At 51.8% G+C, this 23854-nt stretch overlaps 3 protein-coding genes across 7 annotated transcripts in view; 1 reads left to right on the top strand and 2 right to left on the bottom strand.

Moving 5' to 3' along the window:
• The window catches only part of LOC117650286 (regulating synaptic membrane exocytosis protein 2), a 53592-nt gene extending 47985 nt beyond the window's left edge, over positions 1-5607 (bottom strand). For both annotated transcript variants that reach the window (XR_004588027.1, XM_034393591.1), the window contains exons 1-2: positions 5399-5607; positions 1132-1336 (exon numbers count right to left, since the gene is read on the bottom strand). Coding sequence is in view for 1 of the 2 variants with exons in the window: in XM_034393591.1 (XP_034249482.1) it covers positions 1132-1336; positions 5399-5508 (315 nt within the window). In the remaining variant the exon portion in view is untranslated. The remainder of the gene's footprint in view (positions 1-1131; positions 1337-5398) is intronic.
• Positions 5608-11187: 5580 nt separating this feature from the next.
• Positions 11188-17828, bottom strand: LOC117651135 (N-terminal kinase-like protein). Of its 4 annotated transcripts, none has more exons than XM_034394921.1 (17): positions 17697-17828; positions 17230-17444; positions 16935-17075; positions 16689-16835; positions 16374-16597; positions 16186-16276; positions 15785-16099; positions 15550-15673; positions 15269-15459; positions 15007-15142; positions 14738-14929; positions 14487-14654; positions 14264-14406; positions 14013-14150; positions 13779-13928; positions 13420-13549; positions 11188-13331 (listed from the first exon to the last, which is right to left on the bottom strand). In XM_034394921.1, the coding sequence occupies exons 2-17, from the start codon at positions 17341-17343 to the stop codon at positions 13204-13206; spliced, it is 2532 nt and encodes an 843-aa protein (XP_034250812.1). In that variant the 5' UTR covers positions 17344-17444; positions 17697-17828; the 3' UTR covers positions 11188-13203. The 4 variants fall into 4 exon arrangements, with proteins under 4 accessions (XP_034250812.1, XP_034250811.1, XP_034250813.1 ...); XM_034394920.1 differs by lacking the exon at positions 17697-17828 and adding an exon at positions 17516-17562; XM_034394922.1 differs by lacking the exon at positions 17697-17828 and adding an exon at positions 17483-17543 and having other exon boundaries at positions 17230-17397.
• Positions 17829-19396: 1568 nt separating this feature from the next.
• Positions 19397-23806, top strand: LOC117651133. The gene is made up of 4 exons (XM_034394918.1): positions 19397-19554; positions 20007-20191; positions 20282-20604; positions 20689-23806. The coding sequence occupies exons 2-4, from the start codon at positions 20089-20091 to the stop codon at positions 23194-23196; spliced, it is 2934 nt and encodes a 977-aa protein (XP_034250809.1). The 5' UTR covers positions 19397-19554; positions 20007-20088; the 3' UTR covers positions 23197-23806.
• Positions 23807-23854: the final 48 nt, after the last annotated feature.

Raw genomic sequence — 23854 nt, forward strand, 5'->3', positions numbered from 1 at the left:
CGTGCAGCGCCCCGGCGGCCCCTACGGCCCCTACGGCCCCAACGCGGCGCGCGGACGCCAGGTCAGTGTGCCGGGCCGCCGCGTAGCCGCGCCGCAGCGTGGCGCGTCATTCTTACGCTATTCATGGAGCGGCGCTGCGATATTGGCCGCCGCATTCCGTGTCTATAACAGAAGCGCGCCGTGGAGGGGGAGGGGGAGCGGAGGGGGAGGCTGTGATCCGATCACCCGGCCAGTGCCCCGGAAACACGGCACGGCGCGGCACGGCGCGGCACGGCACTGCACGGCACGGCACCGCCAGGCAAAGGCCAGGCCTCTCCAGCCACGGTCCGGCTCCACCGTGCTTCGGCCATCCGGAGCGGTCCGGGCAGCGAGAGGCCTCGCCGGGCTTCGCCGGGCCGGGCCGAGGCCGCGCTACGGCTAACAATGGACCTTCATGGAGATAGGATTTGGCGCCGCTAAGAATAGCCCCCTGATGGTCGGGGCGCCGGGGCCGGAGTCGAGGATTCGTCTCTGGCTCCGTGCTCACTCCCGAAGTAGGACGCGTCAAAATTGGCCGGCAAGCGCTCCACTCTAGGAACGTGGCGCGACGGGAAGTCACACTGCTGCGAAGGGGAAGGGGGGCTGTTTCTTGAACCAACATACTTGCATCAAGCCAATTTACGTCGAGGAGGTAAACACTCGCGCAATGCCCTGTACCCACAAGCCCGGCATGACGCGGAGTGTACGTCAACTGAATGCCATTTTGGGGTCGAATGCGGCCAAATTGCAGCATTTTGGTGCCGTAATACACGTTACATGCCCCGAGCAGCCTGTACACGATTTGTCAGTGTCTACCCCCTGCATATTTCGAGTAAGTTAACTTATTGCAAGTCAATTTTCTTGGCTCAAGAAACGGCTTCCTTTAGTACCAGCTCCGACACAAAAATAAAAGGTACTGTATGCAGTGCCGCCAACACGCCCGCATCGTTCCTGTGGCCTGCTCTGGCCTTTGAGGAGCGCAGTGTCGACAGCATACCTCTCATTTTGTCTCGGAGTTCCTGGCGCCCTCCCTCGCACTCAATTCCTTACATTTCCCGTGCCGGCCCTTTAGTCAATCTCGTGGGGACGTCCTTTCGCGACGACGCTGCTCACCTTGTTGGAGCGCAGCGTGACTTTGCCGCCACATCGCGCGCAGCAGCGGATGTTGCAGTAGTGGCAGACGTGGCCCACGCCGTCCGCGAACTTGGTCTTGAGGCAGATGTGGCACGTGGCGTCCAGCTCCACGCCCGCCTTCTTCTGCTGCTCCGAGCGCTGCCGAATGCTCTCCTCCAGCACCTGGACCTCATCTTGCTTGCGCCTGGAACAGAAGCAGCACCGTCAGCCATCCATCGCAAGATCCTCCCGAGAAAGGCTTCGTATGACACACCACAAGTGGGCCAGGAGACCGGTGTTGAGGCGGGCAAAAGTCTAGACGCGTTTGAGCTCCGGAGTCGCTAATCAGGACTCGAACCGAACCGGAGAGCAATCCATTATGGTGGAGTCACACGTACGGTTCGAGTCCTGTTTAACAACTCTGCAGCTCAAAACTCGTCCAGAGTTTTGGCCGCCTCCACTGTGCGCACCAAAGTTCCCCTCATCAACGAATCGGCGAATACACTGTTGAATACACGGAATTCCCGCACGAATCGATGCTATTCTGCGCGCACAACATGGTATAACAGAGACCTGTCACAGATTCAACTTCACTTTGAAACTTTGAGAGTGCACTGCCGGGGCGGCCGAGTGGCGCTGAGTGGTGCGGCGGGACGGGGCGCCTGCGGTGCGCGGCATAGGCCGGCCCGCCCAACACAGCGGTGCGGCGGGCCAGCGTGCCCCATTTCCATGCAATTGCCACCATAATTGACGGCTGGACCACAAATATTGCTATTGCTATTGACGGCTTGACCGCAAACGATTGTCTGCCTTTCGCGCCCGACCGGCTAAAGCGCTTTGCGCGCAGCTCAGCGCCGTGCGGGCCTCACTGGACCGGGCCGGACCGCGCTCCCCGCCCCAGCCCAAGCCGGCGAAGCACTCAGCGTTCTGCTGGTTCTGGTCCATACACATGAGCGCATGAGTTCGGGTGAGTACACTGACTTGCAAATCTCACGAAGCTCATATTTTCAGCCGGTTTAAGGCTTTATTTGGCGTTTCAGACGGCAAACGACACAAAATCGATCAGAAATTAGAGAAGTTTGCTCTTCTGAAACGTGATTACGAGCCAATCAGTGCACACCAGTACACAATAGTGATTCGCCCCTCGTCCAGGCTGCCTCCAGGCTTCCTGCAGAGGCCGCCTCCAGGCTGCTTCTAGGCCGCGCGCTCAAACTGGGGCGAGGTCCGCGAGGTCCCCTGGGCGGCGGAGGCCGGTGGCAACTCGGTTAGTGGCGGAGTGCCTTAGGAACTCTGACGTCAGGCCGCCGCCGACGTGGCGCCGCCTTGTCTCTGCTGTGCATGGGCGAAGCCAAGCGGCAGAGTGCACCCTGCCTCCGCCCTCGCACCGAACGTCACTGCAATTTTGAGCGAGACGTTGCCGTTTCTGGTGCACAGTCTTTTTTTAAACGTTTTGCGCTTGAAGCCTCACTGCACTTGTTCCCCCGTTTGAATGCAAAATCGTGCAGGAATTCATAGGAAAAGTTCATATGCGCTAAAATAAATTGCAACGTTTCACTGAGTATGAAGACCAGAATTGAAATATTATGAGTGAAATATGTATATGTTATCACTCAAATTTGGGTGATAGTGCTATCTAGCTTATATGCAGATAAGCCAACATCATCCTAAATTTGGGCGTGGAAACCTTCATCACGATGAAATATTTTGGGTAACAAAGCGGAGCAGAGTTATACCACACCCAAATTAAGACTCTTTCATTCCCGCGTGCTGGCACAAAATTGGTCGGGAACAACGTGTGGGGTGCGCGTTTTGCCGCGTTTTGCGGCCTGCGCCCCCCTGCCGCCCCCTGCGCTGCGACCGCAGAAGTCATCGGCGTGCGGGCCGGCACCGCCACCGCGGTGCCACCGCCCACCTGCCCGGGATGAGCGGGGCAGGGCGGCGCAGGGCGGCGCAGAGCGGAGATGGCTTTGTAATGGGGTTCAGGGGGTGGCGGCCCGGCGGCCGGGCGGGGCGGCCTGGCGGGCCAGCGGCTGTCTGCATGGCGCCGGGCAGGGCCGGGCAGGGCAGGGCAGGGCCGGGCAGGGCAGGGCAGGGCCGGGCAGGGCAGGGCAGGGCCGGGCAGGGCAGGGCAGGGCAGGGCAGGGCAGGGCAGGGCCGGGCAGTGCCGGGGCAGGGTGCCGAGGCGGAGGAAGGGGAAGGGAACAGGGCCGGCAAGGGCCGGCAAGGGCCAACCCCGCGTCTAATCTCAATCTCCATTAGATCGATGCCAGGCACAGGGGTACGGCTCTGATCAAACTCTTCTCCGGTGCATATCTGAATCAGGCGGAGTGGGCAGCATTGGCTCTGTAACCTCCTCCCCCCCCTTTTCCACTCGCTATGTTACCGGGCCTCTGTGGCCCTTCGCTGCCCCCTCCCCTTGCCCTCCGCCACGCCACGCCGCGCCACGCCACGACGCCGCGCGCTCCATCTAGCGCCCTTCCGCAACAGCGTCGCCCCAGTAAGAAATTTGGCAGCGACGTGGAATCGATGACGGGTTCCGCTCGACGGCGAATCGACGTCGCGGTCGCGGCGGTCGCGCGGCCCCAGGAGACTCTGTCTCTCCGGAGGGAAAGCCCGCGAGTGCGAGAGAGACCGAGAATGACTCGACGGGCAGCACGTGTCGGGGCAGTGCCAATGCCAGGGCCGTCTCCAAAGTGGCGCTTCCGGCTTGCGCGAAGGCGGGGCCAGGCGGGGCCAGGCGGGGCCAGGCGGGGCCAGGCGGGGCCAGGCGGGGCCAGGCGGGGCCAGGCGGGGCCAGGCGGGGCCAGGCGGGGCCAGGCGGGGCCAGGCGGGGCCAGGCGGGGCCAGGCGGGGCCAGGCGGGGCCAGGCGGGGCCAGGCGGGGCCAGGCGGGGCCAGGCGGGGCCAGGCGGGGCCAGGCGGGGCCAGGCGGGGCCAGGCGGGGCCAGGCGGGGCCAGGCGGGGCCAGGCGGGGCCAGGCGGGGCCAGGCAGGGCCAGGCGGGGCCAGGCGGGGCCAGGCGGGGCCAGGCGGGGCCAGGCGGGGCCAGGCGGGGCCAGGCGGGGCCAGGCGGGGCCAGGCGGGGCCAGGCGGGGCCAGGCGGGGCCAGGCGGGGCCAGGCGGGGCCAGGCGGGGCCAGGCGGGGCCCGACTTGCCAGCCCCGAGAAATCAGGTCGCGTTTCCACTGCCAGCAGCGCAGTTGCACTGCCATTGTCCGCCACTGCGTTGCACTGCCCCCTCCGCGATGTCTCTTTGCCCGCCGGCCCGCCCGGCCAAGGGTGCTTGATTGCGCCAACGCCGCCTCGCCGCCTCGCCGCCCCAGAGCCACGACACTGTTTGCAGGCCGTTTCCGCTACCCCCTTTCCTTCCCGACAGACCCCCTTCCAGCAAGACGTGTTGTTTATCCGCCCTTGTGCCTTGAATGAACTCGATCCGACTCACTCGAACCGTGCGGCTGCCCTTGCCGCACCCCCCCCCTTCCCCCTTCACGCTGGCCACGACAACAAGCTGCGCGTAACAAAACATTTGAAGGCCCATTGATGTCGATCGCGGTGCGGTGCGCGGTGCGGTGCGCGGTGCGCGCAGGCTCATTGCGAACAGCGATTTTGTCGCGCTGTCTCTCTCGCACTCGTGGGACGTGGGGCGCGGCACCGCGCGGCACTGACAGCCCGCGACGATTGGAATCAGCAGACTGATTCCGACTGTCGTCTGTCTCTCTCGCACACATTCCCCACGAGTGTGAGAGAGACAGCGCGACAACGACTGTCGGAATCAGTCTGCTGCCTGGCGCGCGTTTCGCTGCCTCGGGCTGCCTCGGTCTGCGCCGCTGCGGTGTGCGCACTGGGTGTGCGGTGTGCGCTCGGTGTGCGGTGAGCGGTGTGCGCACGGCGTGCCGTGGCGCCGCTTGCCGCTTCTCGGCTCGTCCGCGCCGAAGCGCAGAGCCGCGCCGAGCTGCCGCGCCGAGCTGCCGCGCCCTGCCGAGCACACCCCCAAACATTCCTGCGAAAGCAGCGATGAATTCGGCTGCCTCGCCTGGCGGAGCCTGGCGGACCTAACGTGGCGCAGCGTGCAGCGAGGTGTGGCGTGGCGCGGCGTGGCGCGGCGTGGCGCGGCGCGGCGGATTGCGATTAAGAGGGCCGCGGAGGGGAGGGGAGGGGGAGGGGATGCACGCGCCGGCCGGGTGGGACGCCCCCCTCAGCCCCCTCCCTGTTTGTTTACTGAGGCGAGGAGGGTGCGGGGGGAGCAGCGGCGTGTGATGGCGGGGCTTACCTCATGATCTCGTTCTCGTGCTCCTCCTCCCTCTTCTGTCGCATCATCACGGACTCGATGATCTGCCGCTCCTCGGGCGTGAGGTGCGATAGGTCGGGCATGGCGGCCATGCTGTCCCCCAGCACCTCGACGACGTCCTCGGATTGCAGGGCGTCTGCGTCCACGGCGTCCACGGCCTCGACGGCCTTCCCCGGGCCCGGCCACGACCACGGCACACGCCCTGGCCCCGGCTGCCCCGGCTGCCCCGGCCGCGCGTGCGGCCACACGTGCGGCCCCTTCGCCGCGGGTGGCCCCGGCCCCGGCCACAGCCCCAGGCCTGGGCGGGCTACGGCATCTCTGCCCAATGCCTAGCGGGGGCCTGGCCTTTGGCCTAGGCTTTGGCCTGGCGCTGGGGCCGCGCGGCCGGCCGAAGAGAGGGCCGAGCAAGGACACAGTGCACAGGCACGGCGACGGCGGGACGCACGGCGGAGCGCACGGCCGCACGCTGGGCCCATGCATGGCCACGCCACTGAGTGCTGGCCACGGCCTCGGCCTGGGCCTCGGCCACGGCCTGGGCTTGGGGCCTGGGGGCCGGTCGGCCTGGCCCACATCACATAGCACCCTACACCACCACGACACACGGCACGCGGGGCCCTTCGGGCGGCCCTAAGGGCGCCCAGCTCGGTGACGCCCCCGAGTCGGCACGGTGCGCGGCGACAAGTCACGAAGTCCTAGGGCTCTGGGCACGGCGAGGACGCGAGGGCGAAGCACCAAGCCCGATTGAGGCACTCCAATCCACTCCAAAGGTCCAAAGGGATACACGGGCGCGGCGCGGCGCACCCTCCCTCCTCGCCGTCTGTCTCTCCACTAGCACGGCGAGCACGGCCAAGGCAGAGGGGCACCACGAGGTTAAGGGAGGCGAAGGCCCCTGTACTGGCCCAACCGCCCCGACCGCCCCGCTCGCCCCGCGTGCCCCACCAGCCCCGCCTTCCCCGCCAGCCCCACCCCCAACGCGGCCTGCAAAGCCCAGCTCCCTCCCACCCCACACGCCACCCTCGCCGCGCTCTGGCCCGGCCTGGCCTCGTACCCGCCGCCCTCACACCCCGTCCCGCGGCTCTCTCCCCACGCCGCGCCCCGCCGCGCCCCGCCGCGCCCCGCCGCGCCCGCATGGCGTGGCACAGCGTCACGGAACGGGGGAATGGGAGCGGGGAAAGGGGAAGGGCGGAGGGGAGGGAGAAGGGCCTCGCCGGAGCAGGCGGAGCCAAGGCACTCCCGCAACATTACCGCATCGGCCACCCCCGCCCTGCCCCGCCCTTCCCCGCCCTTCCCCGCCCCGCGGCGCCACCTCCCTCCCTCCCGTGTGTGTAGTTATTCCTCCTTCTCTCTCCCGTTGCCAACCTAGGCTGCTGCTGCCCGCGGTTTGCCTGCCCGCGGGAAGGTGGCGAGGAGAGCACGGGGTGCGAGAGCACGGCGCGCGAGGAGAGCACGCAGGGTGCGTGCGAGGAGAGCACGCAGGGTGGGAGGAGGGCACGCAAGGAGCGTGCGAGGAGAGCACGCGGGGTGCGAGAAGAGCACAGAGTTTCAGAGCACGGGTTTTCATTTGGGAGAACGAGGTGCGTGACCAGAAAAGGAACCGAGGAAACTTCAGCAAGCCGGGTGATTTGGAGACTGCCTAAAATCCATTATTTTGACCATGAATGTGGCTGTTTAACTAATTCGAGTCACCACTCGAAATCCAAAGGTGACACTTTCAGTATCCTTTTAGCGATACAATTCAGTATCGCCAACAAATGGCCTTACCGAAATATCTAGCCTACAAAACGGCGATACACAAAAGCATCGCCAAAACTTGGCGATACTTTTGAGTATTGCCAAGATTTGACAATGAACTTGGGACATATCAAGGGGACTAGTTGCCAGATTTTGGCAATACTCAAAAGTATCGCCGAATTTTGGCGATTTTTGGCAATTTTCGCCGTTTTGAAGGCAAGACTTTTCGATAAGGCCGTTTGTAGGCGATACTCAGTTGTATCGCCAAAAAAGATACTCGTGTATCGCCTCTGGATTTGCAGTGACTGTTGGATAGACAGTCGCTCTCCTAAACTAAACTAAACTAAACTAAACTAAACTAGGTGAAAATTGTCATCTTACTGGTTAAAAGTTGACTTTGAACACGCATCAAAAGGACCGCACCGCAACGTGCCCAAGTCACCCCAGCTACAGTATGGCTCGCGGGGTCGAGTACACAAAACTCACTAGCACGGAGTTCACGAGCACTAAACACGAGAACGGGGCACACGAGCACAGGGTACAGGCGGAGATGCGCGGTGTACAAAGAGCATGGGGGACCCGAGCATGAGGTACACGAGCACGGGGTGGACATGGGATACGCGAGCAAAGGAGGAGTGGGGGGGGGGGCTAGCCGCGAAAGCTAGCGCCTTTGGCTGCGCCCTGCGCCTTTGCCTGCCCCTTTGCCGGGGCGGCCTATTCTCTTCCTCACGTCCACTTTCTTGTTCTAGGCTTGTTGACACCTTTCTTTTCCCGGCGCCTTTGTTTTCAGCCTATGCTGCTCCGCATGGCTCCGCGCTCCGCGCCGTCCCCACCCCCTCCTCGGCAGCCTCGCCAGCCTCGGCAGCCTCGAGCGCTCGCGATTCCGCACAGTGGTGTCGCCTCTCTCTCTCTCTCTCTCTTTCTCTTCCTCACTCCTCTCTCTTCTCAGTCTCTTGTCACTCCTTTTCCCTCCTTTGTTATCAGCTCTGCCCGCAACGGTGCCCAAAACGTCCCTCCCCCTCTCGCGCTCCAGCTCGAGCTGCAGGCTGTCCGCAGAGTGTTCGCCACTTCTCCGGGCCCTCTGCGGGTTTCGGCCAATTCTGTGCCCCTTTCCACGTGTGACAGGGTCCAGGGGAAGAGGAAGAGGGTGGGCTAGCGCGACGCGGCTTGGCTGCGCCGGCTTGCCGCCTTTGCAGGGGCCTATTCCTGTCCTCACGCCACTTCGTCTAGGCTGCGACACGGCGGCTGGCGCTTCCCGGCTGGCCGTTGGTTGCAGCCGCTGCTGCCGCATCGGCTGCCGCGCTCCGCGCCGTCGGCGCCACCCTGGCCGCTCGGCTGGCGCTCGGCTGGCCGCTCGGCTGGCCGCTCGGGCCGCCTGGCCGCTCGGCTGGCCGCTCGGTGGCCGCTCGGCTGGCCTGCTCGTGCTGGCTCTGCTCGGCTGGCCGCTCGGCTGGCCGCTCGGCTGGCCGCTCGGCTGGCCGCTCGGCTGGCCGCTCGGTCCTCGGCTCCGCTCGGCTGGCCGCTCGGCTGGCCGCTCGGCTGGCCGCTCGGCTGGCCGCTCGGCTGGCCGCTCGGCTGGCGCTCGGTGTGCCGCTCGGCTGGCCGCTCGGCTGGCCGCTCGGCGGGCCCGCTCGGCTGGCCGCTCGGCTGGCCGCTCGGCTGGCCGCTCGGCTGGCCGGCTCCGGGCTGGCCGCTCGGCTGGCCGCTCGGCTGGCCGGCTCGGCCTCGGCCGCTCGGCTGGCCGCTCGGCTGGCCGCTCGGCTGGCCGCTCGGCTGGCCGCTCGGCTGGCCGCTCGGCTGGCCGCTCGGCTGGCCGCTCGGCTGGCCGCTCGGCTGGCCGCTCGGCTGGCCGTGTACCGGCGTGACGGGATGACAGGCCGGACTGTCCGACTGCCTGACGGGCTGGCGGGTCGACGACGCGGCAGCGGTGTAGCGATGCAGCGCGCTGCAGCCGACCAGCCAATCAGCCCCACGCGGCACGCGGCCCGCTCGGAGGCGGCGTGAGAGGCCTGCTGCTTGACGGGCTGACAGCCTGACGACGGTGCAGCGTAGCAACGTGCTGCAGCAGTCTGATTCCGATCACTGCTCTCGTCGCTCTGTCTCTCTCGCGCTCGGGCGTCCCCTAAGGGTGCGAGAGAGACAGCCTGCAGCCGGCCGGCCAATCATCCCCGCGCCGTCCGCGCCGTCCGCGCCGAGGCGGCATGAAAGGCCCGCGGCTCGACAGCTGTGCGACAGCGGCCCGCCCGGCCTGCCCGCCCGGCCTGCCCGCCCGGCCCGCTCCCGCCGTGCCGCCATCCCCCTGGCTGGCGCGGCGCTGCGCGGCGCTGCGCGGCGGGGCACGGCCGGGACGGCACGGTACGGGCGGCTGGGGCAGGGGGGTCGGCCGACGTCAACCTCCCCTCTGGCCTCTGGCTGCCTCTGGCCGCCTCTGGCCGCCACGCCACCGCCGCTGCGCGGCGGAGCGCGGGACGCGGGACGCGGAGCGGAGCGGGCAGACATGTATCGTCGTGCTGCCACCGCCGCCTCCTCCGCCGTTTCCACGCCCCGCTGCGTTTTGCCATTTGCTCATGGCTCATTCATGGCCGTTAATAAATAAGGGGATGCGTTAAATCTAAACCAATGGCGAGTGGAGCCACGCTGACGTCATACGGTCTGTCCGTATTGATCGCCCGGCCCCGCCAGCCCCGCAGGGCTCCGTCGTGCCCCACGCGGCCCCGCGCGCCCGGCTCAATGGGGCTATGGCTGCGCACGGCCCCTCCCCCGCCCTTCGGGTCGCACCCCCTCCCTGCGCCCTTCCCGGCCCTGCCCGGCCCTTCCCCGCGCGGCCCTTCCCCGCGCGGCCCGTACAAGAACCAAGGGCTCGTACAGCCCAGCGCGCCAGCGGGCCCATGTCGCCTACAGCTGGTCCAGCCTACTGCCACTAGGCGCGATGCGCGCGGGCCTGGGCGGCCTGGGCCATTGCCTGGGCCATCGCCTGGGCCTGAGGCGGGGAGCAGGCCAGCAGGCCTCGGCACGGGCTGTGCACTGGCAGTGGCACCTGGTACCCGGGGGCACCTGTGGTCGGGCTGCAAGCGGCAGGGCAGCGCGGCACGGCAGCACGCGGCAGCACGGCCCCGTCCCGTCCCACTGTGCGGCCAGCCCTGTCCCTGTGACGGCCGCCAGGGCCGCCAGGGCCGCCAGGGCTGAGGGCAGGCTGCCCGCGCGCCCTGTGCCCCCAATGCCCCCGATGGCCCACCAGTTCTGCCCTTCCCCCACATGGAGGGCGAGGCGGGCGAGGCGGGCGAGGCGGGCGGCGGGGAGGACTCCTCCTGCCAGTCTCGGGGGTGGGAGCGAGACGGGGCGCTGCAAGCCGTCTCCGTCGCACTCATTACTGCGGCCTGTGAGCATGTCGGGATGCCGCCCTGTCGGCCCGGCCAACCCGTTGCTTCTAGATCGGACGGGGAATGACCGCCCTGCCCGCCTGGCTGCGGGCCTGGCCGCGGCTCCAGGGGAGGCTTGTAACGCGCTTCGCGCTTCGGAACGCCGGGTAGCTACGCTGTCCCGCGGACAGGGGTGCTTAGCGGGACGGCCTACCCTCACTTCGTAAGGGGTCATGGCACCCGTCATGCCATTCCGTTGCGCGCTGTCTCTCTTGCACTCGTAGAGTGCGCCACAGGGGTGCGAGAGGGACAGAATGAGGAGTGCGAGCAGTGGAACCGGACGCAGTCCAGTCCAGTCGGTGGAACGACATCGAACTCCACAACTTCGGCATCCGCAGGCGTCCGTGTGGGAACGTATGGGAAGCGACGGGCCTTCGTGACACTTAGCGCGAGACTTGGCGTGCAGTGCAGTGCACACACCACACACGCCAGCGGCCAGCGGGCTGGGAAGGGAAGAGTGTGGAAAACGACGCTCATATTAAATGGATCCTGTTTGCGGTCAGTCTGGGCCTTCCCCCACCCCCACCCCGCCTCCCTTTTCCCGAGTGGTGGCGTGTTTGACTCGAAGGGAGCGCGTGTCTGTGTCGGTGTCTCGGTCGGGGCAAGAGCATCAAACGTCTGTGAACATGTGGCCATGTCTTTATTGATCACTTAAGTTACGTAGCGGCTCAAACGCTCCGACAAAATTGTGTTGCCAACAACCAGTCAATTACAAGTTTGTGCCTACACCACACTCCTAAAGACAACACTACAGACATTCAAAACTACAGATATTTTCTATTATGTTTGACACAAAGAAGCAAAGGCAAGCAGTAGTTTAACAGACAAAGATGAGGAGAGATGAAAATAATTCTACTGAAAAATAAGAACTGAATCAAACAGGTAAACTGCTATCCCTAATAATCATGTATGGCAAATTAATCATATACACTAGAACAACAACTCTCTAATCTAAAGGCATAAGGAAGCTTGCTTCAGGGTGATACACACAAAACATCACAATTGACCTTTCCACGTTAATCCATTAACACCACATTCATATTTTGCCAACCAGCACACCATGACAACTACATATTATTGGGGGGAATTTCTTGAAACTTGTTCCAATGGGGGTAGTTATACAATTATGGTGACCCATAGTGTAGAGAACAGTGTTGCAAGCTTAGCGCAGAAAGGTGTTACTGGAGTCACTTGCGCACCTTAAGGATTTAAAATTATTTGACCTTAGTCTCAAAGAACAGCAATGCACAATTATTGACACATATTGCGCAAAGTTGGCCACTATAATATCAAATTCAGAGTGAAACTCAATAACAAGGACTCACAGCCATATCAGAAACCAGTTTATCAATGTACATGCTTATATGTACACCAACACACACACCAAAAAAAAAAAAAGCATTGAATTGATTCATTTCAAAAGACATGATTTGATAGTTTAAAGTTTGATAGACAAATCAAATTTGATATCAGCACAAAAATTGAAATTCTGGTATTATGTACAAAACGTATAAAAGTATATCTATACACAACAGTAAAACTAATGACTATGCAAACCGGACACAGTCTCATAGAAAGATATAAAATGATCAACATCAAAAACCTTTAAACACAGAATATCATTTCTCAGTTAATTTGAGAATAAATATATAAAGCAAAGGTTAAGTCTTGTAAAGAAACACCACTTACACAATTAGGCACTTCCTCCCTAAATTTTGAGGAAAACTATGCAGAAAAACTGTTCTGCAATAAGACAGAAAAGAGAAAAACCTGTCACATCAAACTAAAAAGCAAAAAAATGTTTGAGAAGCAGTTGGAATGATATTGCAAGTGTGATTCAGAGTGAAAAAGTGGCACATTTTGTGAACAGATGTTGTATGAACTTATACCTTGAGAATACAAAATAAATATTGCACTCCTGATGATCTTACTTCCACATTAACATAGTTAATTTTAATTAAGATTTATCTCATTTTGACCGAAGTACTACACGCCTCACAAAACGCAATATGAACTCAGCTTTGCCCCGAAAGAATTACAGATGGGAAGGAAAGATTGAGTAGAAAGGCACGATGTTTAAAAAGTACATATTACCGTTCATGGTTTGATACTTATAAATTGAATAACTTTACCAGAGATTACACAATATAAACTATTGATGGAAAAGTAAGAATCACTAAGGCAAGACAAGACTAGGCGCCAATTCACTGTCCTCAACAATGCACAAATGGTAACAATTATTTATTCTTCAGAGATAATTTATAGGAACCATTATCTTACTGAAAAATTCATTAGAAAACAACATACCTCACCCCTTCTAGCACACAGAGACAAAAAAAGGTTTCAAAACAATAGGAGGCAGAAGGAGGGAAAGATAGACAGCTACTGTTAAAATAGTACGGGATCCTAAAGACAATCAAATCAATCATATTTTGTTCAGTTGGTCAATTATTGAGAAATCTACCAACCTACATTAGTTTTTAAGGTGTTAAAGTTATGATAGAGCCAAAGGTATACTTTACAGTACTGATCTAGGGACCACCAATATTTGATGTACCATGCTTCTATAAATAATCATGTTTTGGTTTGTTTGTTTGTTTTTTCCAATAAAATAAGTACTTATCAGGGACACTGTGATCACACCTTTTTTGCTCCCAACTTCATTGGCCCAGTAGAGGTGCGACTAGCTCGACGTAGTTCCAGCTCCTTTTGTCTCTGCAGTTTCTTTTCCTCTCTCCTCCTGCGAGCCTCATCGTGGCGCCCTGCTGTGATTAAAATAACAAAATTTATTTAAATCAAACTACTTTATGGCATACTGGCATAAGTTAGAAGGATAAGAGTGCGTGCACCTACCAGCGGCAGTCGCTCCAGCCTCCATCGGCTCCCACTCGGTGTCCTCCCAGCCGCCCCCACCACTGCCGCTTCCGCCAGTGCCCGCCCCTGTGCTGCCACCGCTGCGACTCCCTGGGCTACGAGCATCAGCCTACATCATCCAAAATAAAGAAAATTTTAAAAAAATAAAAAGTTTTATCTAGTAATTATCTTATGAAAGTTAAATCATGAGTTCAATTTATGTGTATGAGAGACTGGTATTTCCAATGGAAACTTAGACAAAACCATGGTTAAGTAAAGAAGGTAGTTTACAGGAAGATATGTATCCACAAGAGGGATGGAAACGGAATTCTTAAAGGATAGGAAGTAATTTTACTTACATGGCCTTTATTAGATTCGATGGAGAGGTCATCTTTGTCCTTGTTGGTCTCAGCCCAAGTACTGTACATGCTTGCAGAGCGAGGCATCTCATCTGACCCAGGGAAGTCAGGGGCTCCCCAGCCTTCTACAGCCTCTGGGCTATTCAGCTCCTTAGAAAAATAAAGGAGAAGGGTTTCCACATTAGAAGATTATAGAAAAATGAAAAACTATTTATTTGGAGAACTAAGTCTTACAGGAGTTTCGTCCAAGCTGCCCCACTCCTCTGTGTCCCAGCCATCATTAGACCGTGTGCTCAAACTGGTCCCCGAGGCACCAGGTGTTCCAGGTCCAGGACTACGAGGGTGTTCTGTAGAGCTCTGAGCAGCTAAGGTCTATCCAAAAACGCGAAATTTAAAAGAAAATCCATTAAAATTTAGCAATCCTAACTGAAGTGTTCAGGGCAAGAGTTTTTAAATACAATCAAACTTTGTTCAAATCAACTTACATCCATATCTCCCCAATTTTCAGTGTCCCATGTCTCATCATAGTCTGAGACTGACCGATTACTGAACTCCTGCTCTTGCTCCAAGGATGTCATACTGGTTACACTTGAGGTGGTTGTTGATATGCTGCTGCTTGAGGGTTGTTCTGAAACATTTAAAAAAATAATCATCAGATAACAAATTTAGCACCAGATATTGGCTGAGGTCAAGTTGATATATTTTTACCTAAGGACCCCGGCTTGCTGAGCATTCTGCTATGCTGAGAGACAACTGAAGATTTAACGGTGTCAGACTGACTTCGGTAGAATTTGGCAGTCACAGCTGTAACTGCCCATCCTGCCCAGGTAGCAGCTGCATTAGATAAACTAGGTGTAGCTGTGTGTACGTCAGCCTCTGTGTAAGGAAGGAACACATAGGTAATAATTAAAGGCAGAATTGAAGTAAAGTAAAGAGCAAATGAATCACAATCAGCTTACCCATAGATTCTCGCAAAGTAGGATCTTCGGACACCTTTTCTAGCTTCCCGAGAAATCCCTTCAGAGTTCTGAAAAGGGCCTCTCGAACAGACTTGTCTGGATCCAGTGAAAGCGGACACAACGCAGGTAATATGCGGTTTGCTACTTCTGATAATAAAAAGTATTGCTGCGTTGCAGCCAAAGCTAGGACTCCTGTAATAGGAATTAACAATTGTTTAGAACTGTTTTTTTAGACTTGTAACAAAACAACATGGAGAAGGCAGATTTACCTGCTTGTCTTGTGGGTGGAAAAGTATCTCTCATAGCTCGGATGAAAGCAGAAACAAGAACACGCTGTCTAATTTGAGGGTGAAGATGCTGTGCAATTTTTCCCAAACACACAGTTGTGTTTGTCCGGATTCCAGCCTGTTTGAAGAAAAGAGGTAAGTAAAATAAATAAAACAATCCAATGTTCAAAATAGAATTTAGGAAATCGTAACATACAGAATAAACATGCATGCCTGAAAAAGGTGAATAACTATAAGAACTTACTTGATCATCTCTAGCTTGTAAACGAGCAAAGTGACGCAGTACTTCCACATTTAGATTATTATAATTTAGCTTTGGTGCAAGGTGAATTATTGACTTGACTGTTTGTTCCCTTATAGTTGGATTGGTATCCATGAACCCATGGGCGATTTGAGGAAATATCTGATCATTCACTGTTGCTGACTGCAAATGACCTACACAGAAAAAAATCCACAGAGGTGAAATTTCATGAGTTCTGGAAAAACCTACTAGACAATTCTTTTTTGTCCACCACTTTGTCTTACCAATGAAGAGTTCTAATTGCTGGAGCAGCCTTACTCTTGTGGCTCTGTCATTAGAAGCAAAAAGCTTTACAACGCAAGGGACAATTTGTTTTTGGTACTCAGCTTCTTCAAGAAGAGATCCAAGCTGAGAAATTGAAAAGCAAAATTAAAACTAAGGAAATCATGATGGAGGCATTATTACAACCACTACTTTCATTAAACACAAAGAGTTAATGTTAAACTATTTATCTCTAACCTTGAACATTGGAGCCAGAATTGATGATCCAGCATCTCCATAGACAAAGGCATTAATCAGTTGTGGCAGAATTTTATTCACACAAACATCCTTTGGGAAGTTGTCCAACAATGGAGTTAAGGAACCAAAAAATTTGCTCTTCTCACTTTTGTCTTTGATTTGAATTTCTTCTAGGAACAAAAGTGTGTCAACCAGGTCATTCTTGAAATACCCATTTGTTTTACGGCATCGGGTTATCACATCAGCAGGATTGGGTCGAGATCCTGGATTAGCTCCAACTAACTCACAATAAACTCCACTAAGTTGCTGAGGAACCTGGAGCACCCAACAAGTCAAAATGTTAAGCAATGCGTACAAAGTATATATCTATTAACTTTGGTACAGGAGACACAAAGGCAAACCTTTTCTAATTGCTGGAGGCTAGACTGAACAGGGAGTGGGCCATTAAAAACTTCCCAAATAAGGCAACCTAAGCCCCACATGTCTGTTGAGCTGAGAAATGGGAGGAAAATCGAATCAGGTGATACAAGTTTATGAGCACAAGTTACACAATGGTATGATTTGAAGGTTGACTGATGATCAAGCTCACCATTTTGTTATCAGTCTTTGTCGACCAGGATCGGCTTTCTCAGGGGGGTCATACTTATCTAGAGCTGGCAGTATTTTGATAGGTAGGCCAATTCCATCTGTGGTTCCAGCCACATATTCCACTCCACCCAGCTTCCACTCCCCAGCAGCATTCACAAACACTGACCACATACACACATTATTATGGCGTAAGTTTCCATCATTGTTAAGAAAGCTTAAAGCTCGCTGAAAGACAAAAGAGAAAATCAGAAGTTGTGATTTGATTTTTCTTTAATGATAAAAACATAGAAGTGTACCATCATTTATCATTACTAACAGTTATTTGAAATATTCCCCATGCAAGGTAGAGATCTCTTTGCTGATAAGCAAGTTGCCTGTCCTTTTCATCTGTTTCTAAAAGCTTATCCAGTCGTGTTTGAAGAGGGATCACAAATTCAGTCGCCATAAAAATCATTTTGTCGGTCTGTGGGACAAAAAAAAGGATAAACATTAACAAAGCAAAACAATAAAAGGTTTTTCTTTTTTCTTCCCAGAGGAATGTTGATAAATATATTGTGCTTACCTCTAGGCTATCCAAATATGTCAATACGCTAGGATGACGGAGGGTTTTCAATCGCTTTACTGATGAACGAGCTACATCAAGCTGTGTTTCACTGCCATTTTTAATATCAAACATAAACACAGAAACTTCCTCTTCAGCCCCCTAAAAGTGGAGATAAAACTGAATAAATATAAAATAAAACAGAACTAAAGCTTTCGTCAATCACACCTGTTTCAATTCAGTTGTAGCAAATAGCCAAACATAATCATAACATGAAGTGAAAATATTGGAAAAGGGCTAAATTTAAAAGACTTGCCTTTTTCTTGGCTCTATGTAACTTCCAAATACTCTTATCCCCAAGTCCTGGGACGGGTTCTCCAATCTCATAGTTGAAGTCTTTTGAAGGATCCCTTGAGAAGAAAGACCACATCTTCCCTCACAGGCTTCAGCAGGCCACAATATTGACGCCACACGCGGCACAAAACTTCGAAATATTCAGGAAAATTAATTACTCAGCGAGTAATGCCAACCCTAGGGAAATAGACAGGAAAAGTTAAAGTTTTCATTACATCGACACTTGCTATCACCCATCAACAACGTACGGTTGCATTCGTCAACCAAACCCAACCAAAACTCCGTCGCCCCCCCCCCCCTTCTCCTTCTTCCCCCCCCCCCCCCAATCGGCAACATGAGAAATTCATCTCCAAGTGGAAAGAATGGAAAGGAAAGGGGAATGCAGCTACAGCTGCAAAAAGCTGCAGCTGTCTCCAGCTGCCTAGTTACCGTCTCCATTCGTAGATATCCATCGTTCAGGAGCTCCCGAAATTTCCCCGGGTGGCCGGAATGACTTCTTATCTCTGTTGCTGCTGTGATTGTCTCTCTGCCAAACAGCGGAAGAAGAGCAGAGCCAAAGCCAAGGCAGCGAAGAGTCTGGCAAACGGCAGGGTTTGCGGAGCCAAGGTGGAGAGCCTATGTGCAGTACACCCGTCGGGTTATTTGCCCCACGAGGAGAGGCGGAGGAAACCATGACGTTGTCGTCTCGTTGTCAAAGTGACATTAAGAGAACGGGTGGCTGTTTATTTTCTGTCCAGATGAGTTGTCTAAATATCTCCGATTCGATCATTGAGGAAGAATGCTTCATCAACTGCTCTGCTCCTCGTAAAGCATCGGCAGGATGAGTATTTGTCTTTATTTATACAGTTCAGAGTGCTCGGTAACAAATGACTTTCACCGTTTTTCAGTGGTTAATTGGTAAAATTATTTATTTATGTGGATTACGAGGTGATAATGAACCATTCTATCTATTATCAAGTGTCACTTTCAAAAGTTCAGCAAGGATTACTTTGATTATAGATAGGTTAAGTCGGGTAAGGACATGGTGAAGCTTTTTGTTGTTTCCTTTCAATTGAGCACAAACCTATTCAATAAATGCTACTGAGCAAGCTTGTGGATATAAATCTAAATAATCTATTCTAGATGTCACAGCACATTTTGTGGGGAGGTTGCTCTGCACCCACCTGTTTAGCCGTTTGAAAATGTGCTGAAGCTTTGAGAAAGCTCAAGTACGGTATTCCTGATTTTGTTTTTATGGATACGTTTGTTATTTTCATAGTTAGTAATGCATTGGTTTTACATTTATTTAAATCAATGGCAAGGCATGAGGCTGTCAATAGTTCTGTGCTACTAGAGCCTTCACTAATTTGATGTGTGTTACTTCCCGAGCATTTGCTTTCACACAAATGTTCATTAAATACTTATACTTAAGTGAGAAGGACGGGTAAAGGACGACAGTGAGTAGAGATTGACTTGGTTTATTTGGGAAACTGGGAGACTCACACAGCTCGAGACTAGGCTACCGACTGTTGGCTGGCTCTGAGGAGCGATCCAGTTTATAGTTTGGGCAACAGTGACACCTTGCTAGGTGGGTGCTTTCAGAAAGCGAGACAATAGTGGAGCCTTGGCCGGAGTCCATAACAGAGTCAGGAAGAAGAATAGAAATCAGAACTGACACTTGTTGCTTTTCACTTTGTACAGTAAATCGCTTCAATATTGGAATTGTAGTCAATATATTGAAGTACCGCCCACCCCTAACTCACCAATGGGCTTTGGATAATTTACCATAAACATGGTACATTACATATTATTCCAAAAAGTGCTGGTTCTTTCAAATAATTTCTGCTTACCCATATGTGGAATTTTAAATCAATTCATCTTTTAATTATATTTTTGGGCGAGTTTCAGTTATTTAGTCATTCATGCTTTCAAGTCATTACCTTCTTTTACTGACCCCATTCTTGATTCCTGATGGCATTTTCCAAACATCATGGTACCCGCTCAGCAGTAGCCATATCACTGCACTGTTCCTGAGTTTCCTTTTTTTTTTCAAATTTTATTTTAAGCAGTGTAAAATTGCTGGGCTGTACCGCTAGGAAGTGGGCGGGGGAGGCGGGGGGGGGGATGAAGGGGAGGGGAAGAGGGCGGGGGAGGGGGGTTTGTTTGCCTTTGTTGCAGAGGAAGGGACAACACATCTGGAGGAGGCATGCCCGGCCTGCAAGACCCTGCACTGCCCAGAGGACGCCCGTCGCTAACAGCCGGCTTCCTTCCGAATTTTTGTCATCTTGAACTGGATTATCTATTTTTGGTATGTATCTGTGTTAAGTGTAGTTTTCTGTCTTTCCTATAATCTCAAAATCATTGAAAATAGGACTTAAGTTCGGAGCTGGTGGGTGAGAGGGAATACCCAAGCTATCTTTAAAATCTTGATTTTTTCATGTGTTAGCTATCCTACAGTGAGTTTTCTCTCATTTTCCAACAATACGATTGCATAGATTGCCTTGAAAATAATTACTTCTAGAAAAAATGATAGGAAAAAGTAGTTTTGATCCTTTTGCGGGTCAGCCAAACCATAACCTCTCTGCTCCCTGAAGTTTTTATGAATTTTAGAAGTTAATCTTATCTTTTTAGTACCTCTAGTTACATTAAATTTCAGTTTGATGCTAGTCTTGATTTCTGATGTGTCTATAACTTTACGTGAGAAGTTTCTTTGCCTTTGTTGATGCTGCATTCTTAAGTCTTGTGTTCTCTTGTTTTCAGTGTTTCATCATTCCAGTTGTTTTGAAAACAGCTATCATAATTTAGTGTTCCTGAACGGCCTCATGTTAATTGTTTCACCACCATGAATTTGGACCAAGGAAATGCAAATGAAACTCCAGAAGAAGATTCGAATGCAGATCTGTCTGATGATTTTGAGCCAAACCCAAGGAAAGCTGTGGAAAATGGTTTGTCTTAAGCAGAAATCTGTGTTTATCACACAAACATACCTTGATTTTTGAACAGTCCTTAATCATTCTGTTCTTCGTGAATTGCAGGTTTGAGGGAAACTGTGTGTAAAAACACTGCAGGCAAAAGTGATACTAATTTCCTCTGCTCATATTGTGATAAGATTTTTAAAACACCAAAAACTTTGAAGAGTCACAAATTAATATGCTCCAAAAATCCCTCTGTTGTTAAGTACAATATTTCCTGCGAGTCCTGTGGAACTTGTTTTGCAAGAAAAGACAACTTGGTGAGGCACAAGAAACATTGTGACCAGCAAGCAAGTGGTAGCCACTCCAGAACACGGCACAGGTGCTTATTTTCCAAATGTGGTGCAAAATTCTGGCATAAAACTGCCCTTGTCAACCATCTTAAGGTAGAGTAATGTCCAGGAAGTGCCTATTTGCTTTCTTAATGGTCAATATAATAATATTAATTATATTGCTTTCTTTGATTACAGGCCTCACACGAAAAGGCTTCAAAAATACTTCCTGTACAAAACCTCAAGTTTACCAATTGGGAGGAATTTCTAAACTGGAAAGATGAAGAAGAAAGACGGCAGCTCTCTTATTTTTCGGAGCAGTTTGGTGAGAAGGATGGTCGCACCTATTTCTACTGCCAGCAGGATGGCCCTGTAAAACGCTCAAAGCCATTGAAGGTAGGAGAACATGACCCAGAAGAGTTAGAAGATGAGAGTGACAGTAATCATGCCTCTGTGTCAAGTTCAAAACCTCCAAAGAAAAAATCTGCAAACAAAAAGGGCAAAATGAAAATTGGGTTTATGTGTATTGCCATGATGAAAGTGTTAAAGTCAGATCAAAGTGTGGAGGTTGAGTACCATCCCACTCATAATCATGAGCTGTGTGTTGCCGACCTTAAACATCAACCGATCAGTAATGCTACAAATTCTTATATTAAAAAACTATTGCTTGTTGGGGCTTCACCCAGAAAAATTTTGAAAAATTTGAAAGGAGACAAATTTAGTAGGGTCAATAGATCAACTGTGCAGCAGCTCACAAGAAATGATTTTATTCAAGTCAAAACTTTGCGGGAACGGAAGAGGCAAATGGCATCAGCTGGAAATCTGGCCTCCGATGATGCGACAGCAGTCCACATGCATGTTGAGTTGCTGCAAGCTGAGGATTACTCACCAGTCTTGATATATAAGCCATTCGGGCATGAACTTGTGTATGGACCAGATTCGGCCAAAAGTCTGCCAAATGATATTTTCATGCTGGGGTTGCAAACCAAAGAACAGGCTGAAATGATGAAGTTGGCTAGTGAAACCATATTTATTGTTGATGCCACTCATGACATGGATCAGTATTCATGTCAGCTGTTAAATGTAATGGGGGTTGATGAGCTTAACAGAGGATATCCTCTTGCTCATTGCATCAGCAGTAAAATGGATGAGCACACGCTCAAATATTTTTTTGAGGCTATAAAAGCAAAAATCCCTGACTTGAATGTCAATTGTGTCATAACAGATGATGACCCTGCACTCATAAATTCCATGAATTGTGGTTTCAATGAGCTGCTGAGACATATTTTATGTGACTGGCACTTTAAGCGCACTATGCAAAAAGAATTGCACAAGAAAGTTAAAGATTCTGAGCTGGAAGATTTTATGTTCAAAGAACTTTGCGTCATTATTGACTGTCTTTTGGAAAGTGAATTCAATCTAGTTATGCAGTATTTCATTGAAAAATATCTGTCCAACAAGAAAACAAAGGCATTCATAGATTATTTTAAACAATACTGTATTCATAAAAGAGCCAAATGGGCTAAGTGTTTCAGGAGATTCCCCCATGGCAATGTAGAAACAACCATGTTTGTTGAAGCATTTCACAATATCCTCAAAACAGTTTATTTGAAAAGGAAGCCAAATAAAAGAATTGATAGCCTGTTAAAGTTGCTTCTGGATGTAGAGGAAGATTATTATTGTAGAAGACAGACTACAATTTGCACTGTTGCCCCACGAGAGCAATATATGCAGGACATCAGTGCACGCCATACAAGAGGAATTGAGATTTCTTCTGACCAGGTTCAGGAGTTTGACGAAAATGGCTCTAAGTTCTGGCAAATTAAGTCTCAATCTCATCCAAATGAGGTCTACAAAGTATTTAAAATATCATCAGTATGCACTCAGCCACATCATTGCTATTTTGAATGCCATGCAACTGAGTGTCATCAAAATCTGTGTGCTCATATGTACATGTGTACTTGCCCTGATGATTTTGTACTGTGTAAGCATATTCACAGAGTACATTCTGCTTTTGGTGAGGCCACTCAGAATGAAGAGAAAATGTCTGGAGAAGTTGACTTTTACTACAACCCTATGGATGATGATGCAACCACAGATGAAATACAGCAAAGAGCAGACCAAAGGAGAGAGAAGGAAGAACAAGAGATGGTTCAGTTAATATCACAACTCTCCAATTTTGTAAAACATGACGCAGTTAAAAATTTATTGTACCCTCACTTAAAGGCTGTTCTGAAGGGTGCTTTGGCCCAGTGTGAAACTGTTGTGAATGGTGTCAACAGTGTGGACATGCCCTTGCAACAAATGGCTCCTACTGTGCAAATTACATCGTGCGAGAAACTAAAACGTCAAATACGACCATTTATGAAAAAGAAAATGTCGAAAAAGGAGATTCAACGTAAACGGAGCAAAGTACCCAAGTTACTTGAAAAAATTGAAATAAAGAAAAATCTTCTTGATGCCATTGATAAACAGAGTGTGGAAGTTGATGTTTCTCATAATGTTCAACGGTATGGTTCTGTTCCCACATGTGACGATGATCCACAGTGTGTTGAAGTTCCTACTTGTGAAAATGATGAGCCACAGTGTTTCGAAGTATGTACTTCCAGTTCAAGCCAAAGACCAAAAGTGAAGTTTGTTGCTCGTCCCATATTTGTTCCTGGGAAATCATCTAAATTAGTGGATAAACAGACTCCAATTGTTTGAAATGTGCTACCTCATCTACCTTTGTATTTTTTCTTTTTCTGGCTGATAGTTAACTTTGTTTGGTTGTATTGTACTTCCAGTTGTAATGTAGATTCTCTTGTATTAACAAATTTTGCTTTTCCAAATAGTTTTGACAAAGAAGTGAGAGTTGATGCGCATAGTTTTTCTGGTGCATCACTGATGCTTGTATTTTAATGTAATTATTGTTGTGTCCATTGTAAAAAATCCACAATGGACAATGTGTTATTTGTGAAATCACTAGTGTAACTTCTAGTTCAGAGTTCAAACTCAGACTGTCTGTCCTCATGTGTAGTTGTCTCCTGTTGAGTTTGTGGCTTTCTCTTTTGTGATCTAGTTTATTTACACATTAAAGATAGTTACTTCGTTTAGTCATTAGTGTGTACCCATTTTTAGTTAATTTTCTCTCGAGATATTTTATGAATTAATGATTTGTGTATTATACTGTTTAAATGTGATAATGATTTATGATGTTTCCTGTACTTTGTAATGATTAGAGTAAGAAGTTAAATTATGTATGAGAGACTCTTTTAATGGTCAGTTATTTATAGTTAATTAAGAGAATAAATAATAATTCACTGAACTTCCATTATTTGTGTTGATTTCTTCAATTTACCTACCAGTGTCTTTTATAAATAAA

Source organism: Thrips palmi, unplaced genomic scaffold (genome assembly GCF_012932325.1).
Source record: "Thrips palmi isolate BJ-2018 unplaced genomic scaffold, TpBJ-2018v1 HiC_scaffold_5, whole genome shotgun sequence".
NCBI classification, from domain to species: Eukaryota; Metazoa; Arthropoda; class Insecta; order Thysanoptera; family Thripidae; genus Thrips; species Thrips palmi.